Source organism: Urocitellus parryii, chromosome 9 (assembly GCF_045843805.1).
Source record: "Urocitellus parryii isolate mUroPar1 chromosome 9, mUroPar1.hap1, whole genome shotgun sequence".
Lineage (NCBI taxonomy): Eukaryota > Metazoa > Chordata > Mammalia > Rodentia > Sciuridae > Urocitellus > Urocitellus parryii.
The window spans coordinates 5,258,418-5,271,915 of record NC_135539.1 but is presented as its reverse complement, the minus strand read 5'-3'; the positions used below and the strand labels follow the sequence as shown (position 1 = coordinate 5,271,915).

General features: G+C 50.5%; 1 protein-coding gene across 5 annotated transcripts; it reads left to right on the top strand.

Moving 5' to 3' along the window:
• The first annotated feature begins 82 nt into the window (after positions 1-82).
• Positions 83-13,492, top strand: Dnaaf8 (dynein axonemal assembly factor 8). 5 transcript variants are annotated; one of them, XM_026385662.2, is made up of 10 exons: positions 83-360; positions 1,390-1,591; positions 2,704-2,832; positions 4,262-4,732; positions 6,458-6,575; positions 8,076-8,217; positions 9,696-9,842; positions 10,256-10,363; positions 11,831-12,104; positions 13,111-13,492. In XM_026385662.2, the coding sequence occupies exons 2-9, from the start codon at positions 1,469-1,471 to the stop codon at positions 12,093-12,095; spliced, it is 1,503 nt and encodes a 500-aa protein (XP_026241447.1). In that variant the 5' UTR covers positions 83-360; positions 1,390-1,468; the 3' UTR covers positions 12,096-12,104; positions 13,111-13,492. The 5 variants fall into 5 exon arrangements, with proteins under 5 accessions (XP_026241447.1, XP_026241444.1, XP_026241448.1 ...); XM_026385659.2 differs by having other exon boundaries at positions 12,271-13,492; XM_026385663.2 differs by having other exon boundaries at positions 1,433-1,591; positions 11,831-13,492.
• Positions 13,493-13,498: the final 6 nt, after the last annotated feature.

Below are 13,498 nucleotides of genomic sequence, written 5' to 3'. Positions count from 1 at the left end.
CGAGGCATGCCGGGACGCCCCGAGTCCTCGGACGGGCTCCTCCGCCCCCTCCGCCGGCCCAGGAGCCAATCCTGGGGCAGGAAGCAGGGTGGGACGCGGTCAGTCGCCCACCGGCTCTCCGAGTGCCAGCGCCACGGTGCGGATGCGAGGATCCTGCCCGCGGCGTCAGGGCCACCGGAGGGCGGGCGCAGGCTGGCCCGACGCAGCCGGGACGGGCCGCGGGTGTCGGAAGGCGAAGGCTGGCCCCGCGGAGCGGCGGCGTCTAGTCGCCGTGGCAACCGGCGCCTCGCGGGGCTAACGGGCTGCCGCTGGGAACCACCTTAGACGCAGCGGGACTTCGACACAGGACCGCACGGTCGGGTCGGTCTTCACAGAGCCCCCACCTGCCACCTTCCCCCGAAACATGTTGGGCATTTTCCGCTCCTCCGACCCACCTCTGCCGGTAATGCCCCACGCCTTCTGCCTGCCCGTCAGAGGAGCGTGGCGGTCTCTGGTGGCTCCCTTCACCTCGGCGACTCACTTGCCCCGGAAATGCTGAGCCCTGAATGGCCCAGCTGGGGCGTGCAGCAGAAGCCTCCCCCTCTGCCGCCCCCGGCCCGGGACACACCGAGCACCTGCCCTCTTTTGCAGACGCGGACGAAGCCAGGAGCCCCCAGCCAAGTCTCCTGCCGCTGCCCTGACCAGTTCTTAGGCTCAGCCGGCTCTTAGCCACCGGGGTTCCCCAGACTTTCTCCCACATTCCTAAAGCTCCTTGTCTCCTGAGGAACCCGAGGCCTTTTAGGCTCTAGGATACAAAGAGGCTAATCAGTGTGTGGGTCCAAGGGGCGACACCAAACTAGATCTGTTGGGGATTCCAAAAAGAGGCAGTAAAGTAATTAGGCTTGAAATTACCCCTAACTTTAAATTTTATTATTTTTATTTATTTATTTTGGTATGGGGATTGAACCCAGGGGTGCTTAACCACTGAACCACATCCCCAGGCCAATTTTATATTTTATTTAGAGATAGGGTCCCGCTAAATTACTAAAGCTGGCTTTCAACTTGTGATCCTCCTATCTCAGTCTCCCAAACCTCTGGGATTACAGGCAGGTGCCACCGAGCTCACCTGTCAAAATTTTAAAATTTTGATTCAAATTCTTTTTGCCATTTACTAACTTCTCTGAGCCTATGAAATAGAAATAACAGTATCTATGTTATAGAGAATATTTCCACGTATGTGTCTGTATGTGTACATTTTCATATACATACATCATTATGATACACATCTCTGCAGCCTTCACATGTAGTACACATACATGCACGCAGGCCCTGGCACCCAGTAAATGGGCTTCCTGACCACAAGGAAACAGGTGGGAGGTGGAGATCTATGAGTGTTTCCATGTCCTGCAGCTGGCGGAAGCTTTGGAAAGGCAGCCTCCTGTGTGCTTCATAGGGCTCCTTGGATAATGGCACACAGAAAGGACATCCCATGAGCCTGGCCATCATGACGTCCAAAGACAAAGATGTGGCACCTACACCAAGCTCCCCCTGGGATGCCATCCTTGAGGCTGCCAAAGACCAGGTCCCATCCCTGGACTCAGACTCCTCCTTGGTAAGCAAGAGCTTTCTTCTGGCGCCAGCAGTCCTTTTGCCCCATGATGGGCATGGTTCCAACCAGGGACAGCTTTGGAGCTCCCTCTGCAGACCTCCTTCAAATTTGGGGACTTTGTTTTCACTTTCAATCTAGCCCTATTAAAAGTGTTCTCTGGGTTCCCAGTTCTTTTTTCCATTTCCTTCTATATCCTTCCTTCTGCATTTGTCAGAATTGGTGAATATTGGTGCTCAGCATCCTCAAGGCCACTTCTTGGCCCTCACCCAGAACCCAGGTTGGCTTTTGGCTGAAGCCCTGCTCTTTTCATTCTGCTGCTGTATTGTTAACTCTTTGATGGGCTGGGATGGGGCTAGCACCACCTCTGAGTGGTCACCTTTCCAGTGCATTATGGTAAGCCCCTGGAGGGATTCTTCAATGGTGGTTTGGGGTCACTGAGGTGGCCCTGGAAGATGTTTAGCACCAACAGTCATATGCACACACATAAAACTGGACAGTGACCCTGTAGGGAACACACTGGGAGAGAGCTTCTTAGCATACAGTCTGGCACTGGGAATTTAGAGCAAGGGCAAAGGTTTTAGAATGGTTTGTGCCTGCCTGGGCACCTGCAAAAGTGGACATGTCAGAGCTTCTGGGACCTCAGGGATCATCCATTGCACAGTGACGCCCAGGAGTAGGTGGAGCAGTCCCAGCCTCCGTGCTCCAGTCTTGTCACACCTGCAGTCTCCTTTGCCCCTGTCTTCAGGGCTGTCCCTGAAAGGTGGCGGGAACATATAAGCTACCTTCATTAGAGGTGGCAAGCCAAGGTTCTTGGTTTAAGAGATGCTTAAGGTGGAGAGGGACTAGACTCTGCTCTTAGTGGCTCCCTCATTACTGAGCACCAGGCACAAATGCAGCACTTACTGTGCAAGGTCTCAGGTATGGCACCTCCTGGAATGGGGAGCCCCAAATTGCACCCCCCTGAGGTAGTGCTGCCAAGCCCACTTCTAAATAAGTCATAGGAGGCAGCACAGGGCAAGCCCTTTAAGAGAGAACTGGGTCTCCTAGATACCCCTGGGCAGGCTGGGCAGCATGGCTGCTGCCATATCTCCCAAAGCCCCCTCATTTGTCCACAGTCAGATTGCGGCGAAGAGCCATTCATCTTCCAGCGAAACCAGCCCGTCCTGATTCCAGACCTGGCTGAGGAGCTGGCCGAAGACCCTGCTGATGACAATGATTCTAGGATCTGGGTCCCTCTGGCTGAGGTCTGTGGGACACAGACTCTAGGCCCTGCAGGCAGAAGTGTGTGTGTGTGTATGTGTGTGTGTGTGTGTATGTGTGTGTGTGTGTATGTGTGTGTGTGTGTGTGTGTGTATGTGTGTGTGTGTGTGTGTGTGTGTACAGCTCTCAGCTTTCCCTGGGTGCCTGGCACATTTAATTTGTTGTCTCATTTTACCCCCTGTCCTTCCTCCAGATCCCTCCTGCTCTGTTTTCTGTCAAAACACTCTGCACTGTCTGGCCATTGCCACAACTGCATGTCATAATTGAGCTGGCTTCATAGTCACCTGGCTCAGACCTAGCAGGCAAGCAGGAGCTCCTTAAATATTTGTTTAATTACTGATAACTCTAGTAAGAGGCAAGAGGTGCTCCATAAATGGCTGAGCAAATGCACAAGCTGCATCCCTGGCAGGGAGGCCAGGTGAAGACCCAGGACACAATCAGAAGAGGCCACAGCTCAGTCTCGAGCTTCCTAGTTGTGGTTGTTGCCGAACAGCAGCAAAGCATTTCCATCTCTGTCTCCAGCTAAGACAAAGAACGCTATCTAAACATAATGTCTTTAAAAAAAATTTTTTTTAGTTGTAGATAGACACAATACCTTTATTTATTTATTTTTATGCAGTGCTGAGGGTCAAACCCAGTGCCTCACATGGGCCAGGCAAGCGCTCTACCACTGAGTTATACCCCTAGTCCCTAAGCCTAATGTCTTAATGCTTAAACTTGCTGCTGCCTTCACAACGAAAGCCACCTGTCTGCCTTCATCCCTGGGTGTCCTCCACCTACCAGACTGGTTTGGCCCTTCTTGATGTAGTTGTGGTTAAATGTCCTGTTTCCAGTGAAAACACAGTAAAGGCCTTAACCCACTTCCAAAATGGTTGGGCTGGGGTGTGGGAGAGAGGATCCAGTAGGTGCTTCGCTCCAGCTTGACCTCCCTCACCTCAGTTCTGGCCAGCATCATTCACCAAGCAAATGGGGTGCCTGAGGGTTGGATTAGATCATCTGACCCATCACAAGAACCATCACCCCCAAGCCCAGCCATGCTGAGAAGTAGGTCTGCCCAATGGGAGAAATTCCAGGGTGCCTAGTCCCTGGGGTTAGTTCCAGTGGCACAATTTCCACATGATTTTACTTTGTGTTTTGTTTCTAGAGTCCCTTTGGCTACTCTTCTATGCAATTTTTCTTCTTTGAGGGGAATGGAGAGTGACTGCTAATGGTACAGGTTTCTGTTTGGGGCAACAACAGAGTTTTGGAAACAGTGATGATAGCTGTACAGCATTGTGGGTGTTATACACGCTAGTGAACTGTACACTTGATGGTTAACATGGGAAATTGTATGTTATGTATATTTTACTATGAAACAAAAAACAAAAGTGTGTTTTTGCAGATGCTAACAGAGGATGCATATTTTCTTGATAGCCAGTTCTGGTGCCTGTGGGACTTGCCACCAAACCTGGGAGTGGACAGAATGCAAGGACACTGGGCCTGGCTTCTCAGGAAGGCTGCTCTCTTGAGAACTGTGCTGAGACCAGCACTTTTCTTCAAATGGCAGAGGAGACCCCCATGTTGCTGGAAGGTGACCTTGGGACCATGTCCTTCAACACCAAACAATTTCAGAGTCCTCCCTGGGACTCACAGGGAGAAGCCACCCTATCCCCTGAAGGAGAGGTGGGGATAGAGCCTCTGAGTGCTGCCTGGCGAGACTCTGCAAAACGCAGAGCCCTCCGGAGAGAGAGGAGAAAGATGATAGAGAAGGAAATGCTCCACAAAGTAACCTGGGATGCCCTGGACCCAGCCTGCAGGGACCAGTGTCAGTCTACTGAGCCAGGTCTCAGGTCAGAGGCACCATCAGAGGGACCTCGGGAAGGACAACTGGTGCTCTCACTCCAGGTAGGCCTCTCCACTGCCCAGCCCTCCCTCTAGCCTGTCCCCTGCAGTGTGGACACCTTTGTAGCACACTGGGGCTAGAACCAGAATGCTAATCCCAAGTACAGGATTCAAATGTGTATAGGTTTTTGTAAAATACAAAATCAGATACTGTCAAAGCAAAATCTTCCAAATGGGAAAGCCCACATTCTCATATAAGAGAAGTACCTATTCAACTTGGATTGGGTGTATTAATGAGAAAACCAGCAGAGTGACAAAACCAGTTTTGTGGGATTAGGAGAAACATTCCATGAGATGCTGGGGGAGAGAAAGGAAAGTGGAGAAAAGACTGATGCAGCACGTGTGGGGTGGCCAGTACCATAGAGGGCAGCACAGCTGTGATCTTGGGGTACTCTCGTCCACTGGACAGAAGAGAAACCACTGAGTCTCCCAGGTTCACAAGGCCGTGAAGTGGGTGGGCCCTGGCCAGGCGCATGCAAGTCACCTCTGGGAGATGCTCCGACACGGCACGGGAAAGCCTTGTAGTCCTCTTCCTGCTATATCCATAGTTCTGATGATTTTCCTAGTAACTCGGAGGAAACTGGCAGCAAGGTACACACAGAAGCTCTTCATCATTGCTGAGCAAGCCCATCCTTCCCTTTTGCTGACCCCTGGCAACATCCTCACTACAGGACTCCCAAGAAGCGAGGTCATGGATAGTAAACACTCACTGTGGCTGGAGCTAGAGCTCGGTGGTAGAGCGCTTGCCTAGTATGCACGAGGCCCTGGGTTCCATCCCCAAAACCATACAAAGCATTAATTCCAGGCTAAATTCCTCCCTCTATCACACCCTGTCCCCAGAACCCTCTTGACCAAGTTCTCCAGTTAGAGCCAAAGAGCAACTTTTTTTTTTCTTTTTTTCTCCCCTGCAGTTCTGGGCTTAGCACATGTTAGGCAAGTACTCTGCCACTGAGCTATATCAGAGTCCTTTTTAAATTTTATTTCAAGATGAGGTCTAAGTTGCTCAAGCTGGCCTTGTGATCCTTCTGCTTCAGCCTCCCATATAGCTGAGAATACAGGCATGTGCCAAACAAAAAAGAAAAGCTTTTTAAATCTCCAAACATCTTGACCCTTTATAAACCTAAACAATTTTAAAATGACCCTGGGTTTCCTTGAGATCGAACATCTTTGTGTCAAATGCAGGTCTGTTGACCCACCCAAAAAAGGTTAGGAAGAAGGTGTTGAGGAATGCAGGTTCCTCCTTTTTTAAAAATATTTTTTTAGTTGTTGGGGCTGAAGTTGTGGCTCAATGGTGGAGCACTGTCTTGCACGTGTGAGGCACTGGGTTTGATCCTTAGCACCACAAATAAATAAATACATAAAACAAAGGTATTATGTCTGCTTACAACTAAAAATTATTTTTAAGAAATTATTTTTTTACTTGTTGATGGACCATTATTTTATTTATTTTTATGTGGTGCTGAGAAGTGAATGCAGTGCCTCTCACATGCTAGGCAAGTGCTCTACTACTGAGCCCCAGCCCTGCAGGTCCCATCTTAATGAAGGGATTTAATCTCTAATCCATTACAGGGAGGGTATGGCCATTAGCAAACGCTGGCATGCATGTAAACCTGTTTCTGCCCTACAATGTCTCATGACAAGCTGCACTGGTGGTGGCAGCTGTGACGGCAGGAGCTGCTGCCCCTGGGACTCTGAGCAGCCTCATAACCACTGGCTTCGTTGTTTCAGCAACTTGAAGAGTGGGATTTGGATTATATCCTTCAGAGTCTGCCAGGGCGAGAAGACAAGCAGGGAAATGGTGCACCCAGAACTGCATGGTGGGCAGCTGACCTCCAGCAGAGCCAAGGTCTGTCCTTGAACTTCATCAGAACCCAAGTGAATCCCCACAAGCCCTCCTTCCAGGCGTCTCAGTGACAGAGGACTGCAAGCTGGGCATAGTCAGCTTTGTGCTTGCTCAGCCTGAACACTCAGGTTGTCAGTCCTTCACTCATCATTGAATGAACATATATATGGCTTCCTGCAATGTGTCAGGCATGTCCAGGCCCTGGAGACACAAGTGGGGCCCCAAGACCCACAGCTTCCTTCCTTCTCCCTCCCCTTCCCTTCCTCTCTCTCTTTTTGGGGGAAAGTTGGTCCTGCCGTGTGTGTGTGTGTGTGTGTTGCTGGGGATTAAAGCCAGGGCCCTACACACGTCAGGCAAGCACTCTACCACTGATCATGTCCCCAGTCCCAATCCTGCCTCTTACTCCTCCAGTCAGCTCCTGCTCACACTCATGCTTACACTCCTGCTTACAGAGAAAGCTAAGGATATCATCTTTGTCACAGTACTTGTGGCCTTACTCTGAGAAGTTCTGCAAATAACACAAAAGCTTTCCACCCTCTTGGGCCCAAACAGTGAGTAGAGGCAGGTGTCAGATTTCTAGCCTCTGTTCCAGATCAGACTCCACTAGACCCACAGCCTCTATGCTGTTTTCACACAGCTTTGTTTATAATTCACACTCTTTATGCAGGATGTGGGGAAACCCTCCTATAGGCTGGGAGTATCTGTGAAATTTGTGTCCTCTGGAGGGCAACATACAGAATCTAGCCTGCTTTATGTATTTACTTGCTCATTTATTCCTTATGGTACTGGGTGTTGAACTCAGGTGCTCTTTACCACTGATACACATTCGCAGCCCAGGCTGGCCTTATATTTGTGATTTGTTCTGCCTCAGCCTCTCAGCCAGCTGGAATTACAGGCATGTGCTACAGTGCCCAGCAGAATCTAGTCTAGTTTAAAGGCACTCATCCACTGAGCAAGCTATTGCTATTCCATTTTGAAAATCTCTCCTAAGCACACAGTGGGTATTTAAGGATATGTGTTGCAGTGCTGTTTAAAACTTGGAAACACCCATATGCAATAAGAGTCTAGCTGAGCTGGTTACACCAGAGTGCTCTGCTTTTTAATGAGGAAAATCCTAACTAATGTAGGAAGATGTAATCTATAAGGCAAGGTAGAAATGGAGTTAAAGAAATCTATAAGCTGATCCCATTTGCTATTTTAAAAAACACACATGGACAGTCATTTATCATGATTACCCATGATGTAGCGGATAGAGAGTGGCAAATTTCCATTACTTAGTTGCCCCTACTTTGTGAGACTCAAATATAGTGGTCCCTGCCCCTAAGATGCTGCTCCCCTCATCCCTGCTGAGCTCACTGGAAGCCTCATAAAGGGCTGGGGGCTACCTTCAAGACTAAGGCACACTGCAAGAAGAGGCCCAAGGGGTCCTGAGTTTCAAGCTGCTGTAAGCCAAAGGGGACCAAATCCCCACTAAGCAGCCTCCTCTTCTCCGACAATTCACAGCCCACACTGCATCACACTCCCAGGACAGGCTCCTGGAACAGCTGGCTCTCCTGTGTGCTGTACAGTCCGGAGCCCCTGCCCCTGCCCAGAAGCTGCCTGCTGACACACCCCAAGACACAGAGGAGCAGGAGGTCAGAAGCAGGTAGGATTTCTTGCCGGTCATAACCCTGTCACTATTTTTTGTTTTGGGTACTGGGGAATGAACCCAGGGTTGCTTTATCACTGAGCTATTCCTCCAGCACCTCAGCCTCATGAGTTGCTGGGATTCTAGGCATATGCCTTGCACCCAGCCCCTGTCATCTCTTTAGAATGGGTCCATGATGAAGCAGTACTAATTGGGCCTTTTATGCGTGGGGCACTTCATGTGCACCATCTTATTCTATTTCAAGGATCTAATCAGGCAGGTGCTCCAGTATCCTCACTTTATAGCTGGGGAACTGAGACTCAGGAAGGCTGCCTCTCCTAGGCCATCTTCCCTGCTCTTTCTCCAAACCCTAGGGAGAAAGAGCCTCCACTATCCACATGGCCTCCTTGAGAGTAGGAAGGTTATCACATGATCCTGTCCCTCTGTCACAGTTAATTAGTCCAGCCCTTGGCCTGTGGTCAGCAAGGCCACTCAGAGCCTTTCCCTGCAATTCCCCCATCTGTGTATCAGTAACATTGGAAGGCCACCTGTCATGCCATACAGAGAATGGCAATCTGCAGTGACAGAGTGCAGATGGAAAGAGGAGGAGGTGGAGACAGCTCAGCGGTCCCTCAGGCCCAGCGTATTCCTGCCCTTCTCACATGTTGGTTGTTTCACCCTTTCAGGAATCTGGGTGCTGATGAATCCCCCTTTCCTCCTAACCCAGCTGTAGGTTTCTGTGCCTGGCAAGCAAAAGTGTCACATGGCTAGATCTGGACTGTCTAATATGGTAGCCACTGGCCACATGTGGCTCTTTAGCACTTGAAATGTGTCTAGAGTGACTGAAGAATTTTTTATCTTTTTCTTTTTAAATATTTATTTTTTAGTTGTAGTTGGACACAATACCTTTATTTTATTCGTTTACTTCTATGTGGTGCTAAGGATCAAACCCAGGGCCTCACCCATGCTAGACAAGCCACAACCCAGCCCCTGAATTTTTTATTCACTTGAATTTAATTAGTTTAAATGTAAACAGCTAAGCACATGATACATATCTGAAATCCCAGCTACTCAGGAAGCTGAGGCAGGAGGATTACAAGTTTGAGGTCCGCCTCAGCAATTTAGCAAGACCCTGTCTCAGAAAATAAAAAGGGCTAGGGATGTAGCTTGGTGGCAGAGCACTTGCCCAGCATGTGTGAGGCCCTGGGTTCCATCCCCCAAACTACAAAACTGTAAATGTGAACAAGCTGTGGTTAAGTGGCCCCACGCCGGACAGCATGGACTCATGGCATCTTATTCGTGCCAAGTGCTGTTGGCAGCATGGGCCTTGCTTGGGCTGACTGTGGATAAGGAAAGAGCAGAGGGACTAGAAGTGCCTACCTCTACCTGGTGGGCACGCTTTCAGTGCCTGCCATGGGCAGTGTGACTGGACAAGCCCATAGGTTGAGTAATCACCTGAGAAAGGACTCAGCCACCCTGCCTTTCTCTTGTCACAGATGTGCTTCTACGAAGCCAGGCTTCCAGGCTGAGCCCTGCCAGAAGCTGGCTGACGGCATGAGGCTGAGGATGGAGCCTCCCACCATCTTCATGGATCTGCGGCCGGCAGAGTCTCCAGAGCCATCTGACCACCAGTCCTCAGGAAGGTACAGAGAGCAGTGACATTCCTGCAGCAGACTCTGCATTTTGTAAAGTAGCTTGTTGGCTTCATGAGGCTTCTGCAGTTCTTGCTGGAAGAAACGGGGAACTTCAAATGGCTTGGGGAGTGGCTGGGCTGGGAAGCACTTTTAGCCAGGAATGGGCCTGGCCAGTCCCACCTGGTCTTGGCCTCCTATAGGGAGGGAAGAAAGGGGCAGAGGGCAATCTTCTCTAGGCTGGCTACATCACCTCTGCCTCCCCAGCAGCTGGCAGGATGTCCTGTGGCCCTTTTAGCTCAGCTTTTATACTTTGGCTGCAAGTCCTATCCAGTCCCAGAGGAGCACTTCAAGTCCCTGGTAGGGATGAGGCCTGCCAGAGTGCACTGGGACACATCCAGAGATGGCGTTTCTTTTCTCCCCAGCTCCAGCCACAGCTCCTCTGACAGCGAGGAGGATGAGGCAGAGAGAGAAGCTCTGGAAGCCCCGCATAGCCCAGCACAGCAGGCAGCTACACTCTCCCAGGATTTTCGGTAACCACCCAAGGACCCTGCACTGCACTGCCTGGTGAAGTTCCATCTGTTGATCTGACATAGTGGACTTCAGCTCACTACCTGCACCTTAAGAGCCCACACATAGGGCAGGGAGAGCCCAGCTAGACCCAGCACACACCTCAGCCTGGCCTGCAGGGCCTGGGACATCACTAAGGATAACCTAGCTCCCTCTTGAGTAGGACTTTGTACATTTTCTATCTGAAAAATAGCTCCCCTGATTGATCTTGATCCCTACCACTCATGACAGTGGGAGTGAAGAGACCGTGTAGGTGGGCTGGGGATGTGGCTCAGGCGGTAGCGCGCCCGTCTGGCATGCGTGCGGCCCGGGTTCGATCCTCAGCACCACATACCAACAAAGATGTTGTGTCCGCCGACAACTAGAAAATAAATATTAAAAATTCTCAAAAAAAAAAAAAAAAAAAAAAAAAAGAAGAGACCGTGTAGGGATGGAGTGAAGTGATGGTGGTTCTCCAGAAACTAAAGGCTTGGTGAATTAGAAAGTGAAGTGTCTCGCAGGGACGTGAGGGAGGCCCCATCCTGTGGTCATGGGCAAATGAGAATTAGATGCCATGGCATTTGGCAATGTCAGGGCCTCATGCAGCTCCTGGGAACATGGCTAGGCACTGTGGGGACAGCACTGGGGCTGAGAAGTGTTGAACAGGCCTCCTGTTGGAAGCCTGTGATAGTAACATGCACCCAGACTGCAGAACTGGAGGTGCAGCCCCCTACTCAGCCCACCCCCCAGCCCCCAGTGGCAAGGCCTTGCTTTGCAAGGCAGGAGTCTCAGTTGGTTGGCTCACTAAGCAAGCTCTGTCCCCTGTTCTGAGAAGCATGGTCCCTCCCAGGAGGATTGAGCACCTCCTGTGTGGCCCTCAGCTCTGGAATCACGCTGCTTCTCTGGCAAATAGCTTTAATATCTTCATGTTTTAATGTCTTCATCCAGAAATGGAGGGATAATTTTAGTTCCTACCTCAAAGTTGGGCATATAAATGATCCTCAGTAACAGATATTTTGTTGGTTCAGGCTTTAAGACATTAAGAATGTGCACATGTATAATCCCAGCTACTCTTGAGACTGAGGCAGGAGGATCTCAAGTTCAAGGCCAGTCTAGGCAACTTAGTGAGACCCTTGTCTAGCAGGAATTAGTGCACTCCTCTACAGAGCTCCTTCCATAAGAATGTCACAGACAGGATAGATGGTGACGTTTGGTGGGAAGCCTCTGGGGGTGTCCAGAGCCACTGATGGGGCTGAACCCTATCTCCACGTGGTAAAGTCTTACTGTGCCCACCAAGCAGAGAAGGGGAAGCCACGGTACCCATCACTCCCAACAGGATCCCAGACATTCTCAGAGGTTGCCTGGATCCTTCTTTGCCTGGTTTCAGTGGTGACATGCTGAGAGGACTGGCCTCAGTAGCGCTGACAGAGGTTGGTTTTACTGCATTGCAGGAGCTGTACTTGCAAGAGTCAGCTTCTCCAGCAGCTGAGAGCATTTCGGAAGGGGACAGCTCTGCCCCAAGTACCTGCCAGGAAGGGGCCAGGTGGCCAGAAAGCTCTTGAAGATGCAACTGAGAGGAAGGAACAAGTGAAACTCAGCACTGAGGGGCAGAGCACCCAGACCAGACTCCAAGGAGGACATCCCAGGGCCCTGGGGGACCCTCTTGAGCCAGAGTCAGCTAGGGAGATCCTGGTGCCTCCTCTAGGCCAACTATAGGTGCTTCAGGTAAGGGGATCTGAGAGCAGGTTGGGGTGGTCTGCTTTTCCATGCACTGGTGGGCCCCTTGCTGTCCACGCGTGTCCGTTAGCAGGTGGCTTTGTGGGGTAGGGACTCTGACTGTGAACTCACCCTGGCCTTCACCAGAACCGTCCTGACATTTTCATGCACACAGCAAAGAGTTAAACACAGATTTATACATGAAGTGTGACAGCAACTCTGGGAAACCATGTGGACCCCAGCTTCTGCAGAGCCAAGAAGGAAACCGCAGGACTCTGTGGGACTGCCAGCCTCTTCCATCCTTTTCCATTTCTGTTCTTTTTTCCCTTTATCAAGCTTCTATCATTTCCATTTTACAAGTTCTTTTTAGACACTAAGTAAAACGTATTTATATAATTTCAGGGTTGAAAGAGACTTCAACCTTTTTTCTGGGCCCCTGAGTACTTGCTATTTCAAACTAACCTAAATTAACACAGCTTGTACAAACCCACACACAGGCAGACTTAATTTTTTTTTTTTTTGAAAAAAGGTAACAATTGAAGTTTCCTCTCTTTTTTTTCTCTACCCAAGATAAAAAAAGCACACATAGGTTCCAGGATCCTTCCAAACTAAAGGTGAACCTAGACAGAACACTGGAATGGAACAGTGCCCACCCATATCGATAACCACCAAGCAGGGTCCAGCTGGTCCCCTGCTGGGCCTGGTCTGGCCTTCATGGGAGAAGCCTGGTTCCCCCCATCCTGTTACAAGCTTGTCCCCCAGCTCCCCATCTTAGAGCCTTTTACTAACTGCTTTCTAGGCCCTGATCTCTTGCCAACTTGTACCCAGGACAAGGGCCCAGAGCCCCTTCCTGCCCTGTGGAAAAGCAGAGAAACCATGTCAGTCGGGTTCCTCCATGCCATGGCTCAGGAGGCAAAGCTGGCTCTTGGCATCTGGGTAAATGTTCAAACATTCAAATTGAGGGTTTCTGCCAGCTGCCACAACAGAGGGTACACAAGGTTCTCTTTGTATCCAGCCCTGAGCCAGGCCAAGAGCTAGGTAGGCCCTGCCCAGCCACAGCAGCATCACAGACACCAGCTACAGGCAGCCACAACCAGGGCCACAAACTTCTGCTCTTCAGACACCAACTCATCTGGTCACTGGAGGCCCACCACCAGCTCCCACCCCAACATGAGGGACATTTCTATTAGAAGCCAAATGTCAAGCAGGCCTCCACCAAAGCCACCGGAAACCTCTCCAGCCAGGCCTAGGCCGGACCCCTCCCCCTTGGCTCTGGGGCAAGGCCTAACACCTGGTAGTATGGCTTCCAGATGGCCAGGCAGCCTCCATCACAGCCACTTAGCTGTCAAGAGCAAAGGCAATTATTTTTTCTATGACTACATTTTCTCCCTTTTAGAATGTCT

What these genes read in the sequence shown, in the direction of transcription:
- Dnaaf8 (XM_026385663.2), top strand. Translation starts at nt 1,469, where the DNA reads ATGAGCCTGGCCATCATGACGTCCAAAGACAAAGATGTGGCACCTACA. An exon ending in TGGACTCAGACTCCTCCTTG is followed by an intron (nt 1,592 to 2,703) that starts GTAAGCAAGAGC and finishes ATTTGTCCACAG; the next exon opens with TCAGATTGCGGCGAAGAGCC. An exon ending in TCTGGGTCCCTCTGGCTGAG is followed by an intron (nt 2,833 to 4,261) that starts GTCTGTGGGACA and finishes TTTTCTTGATAG; the next exon opens with CCAGTTCTGGTGCCTGTGGG.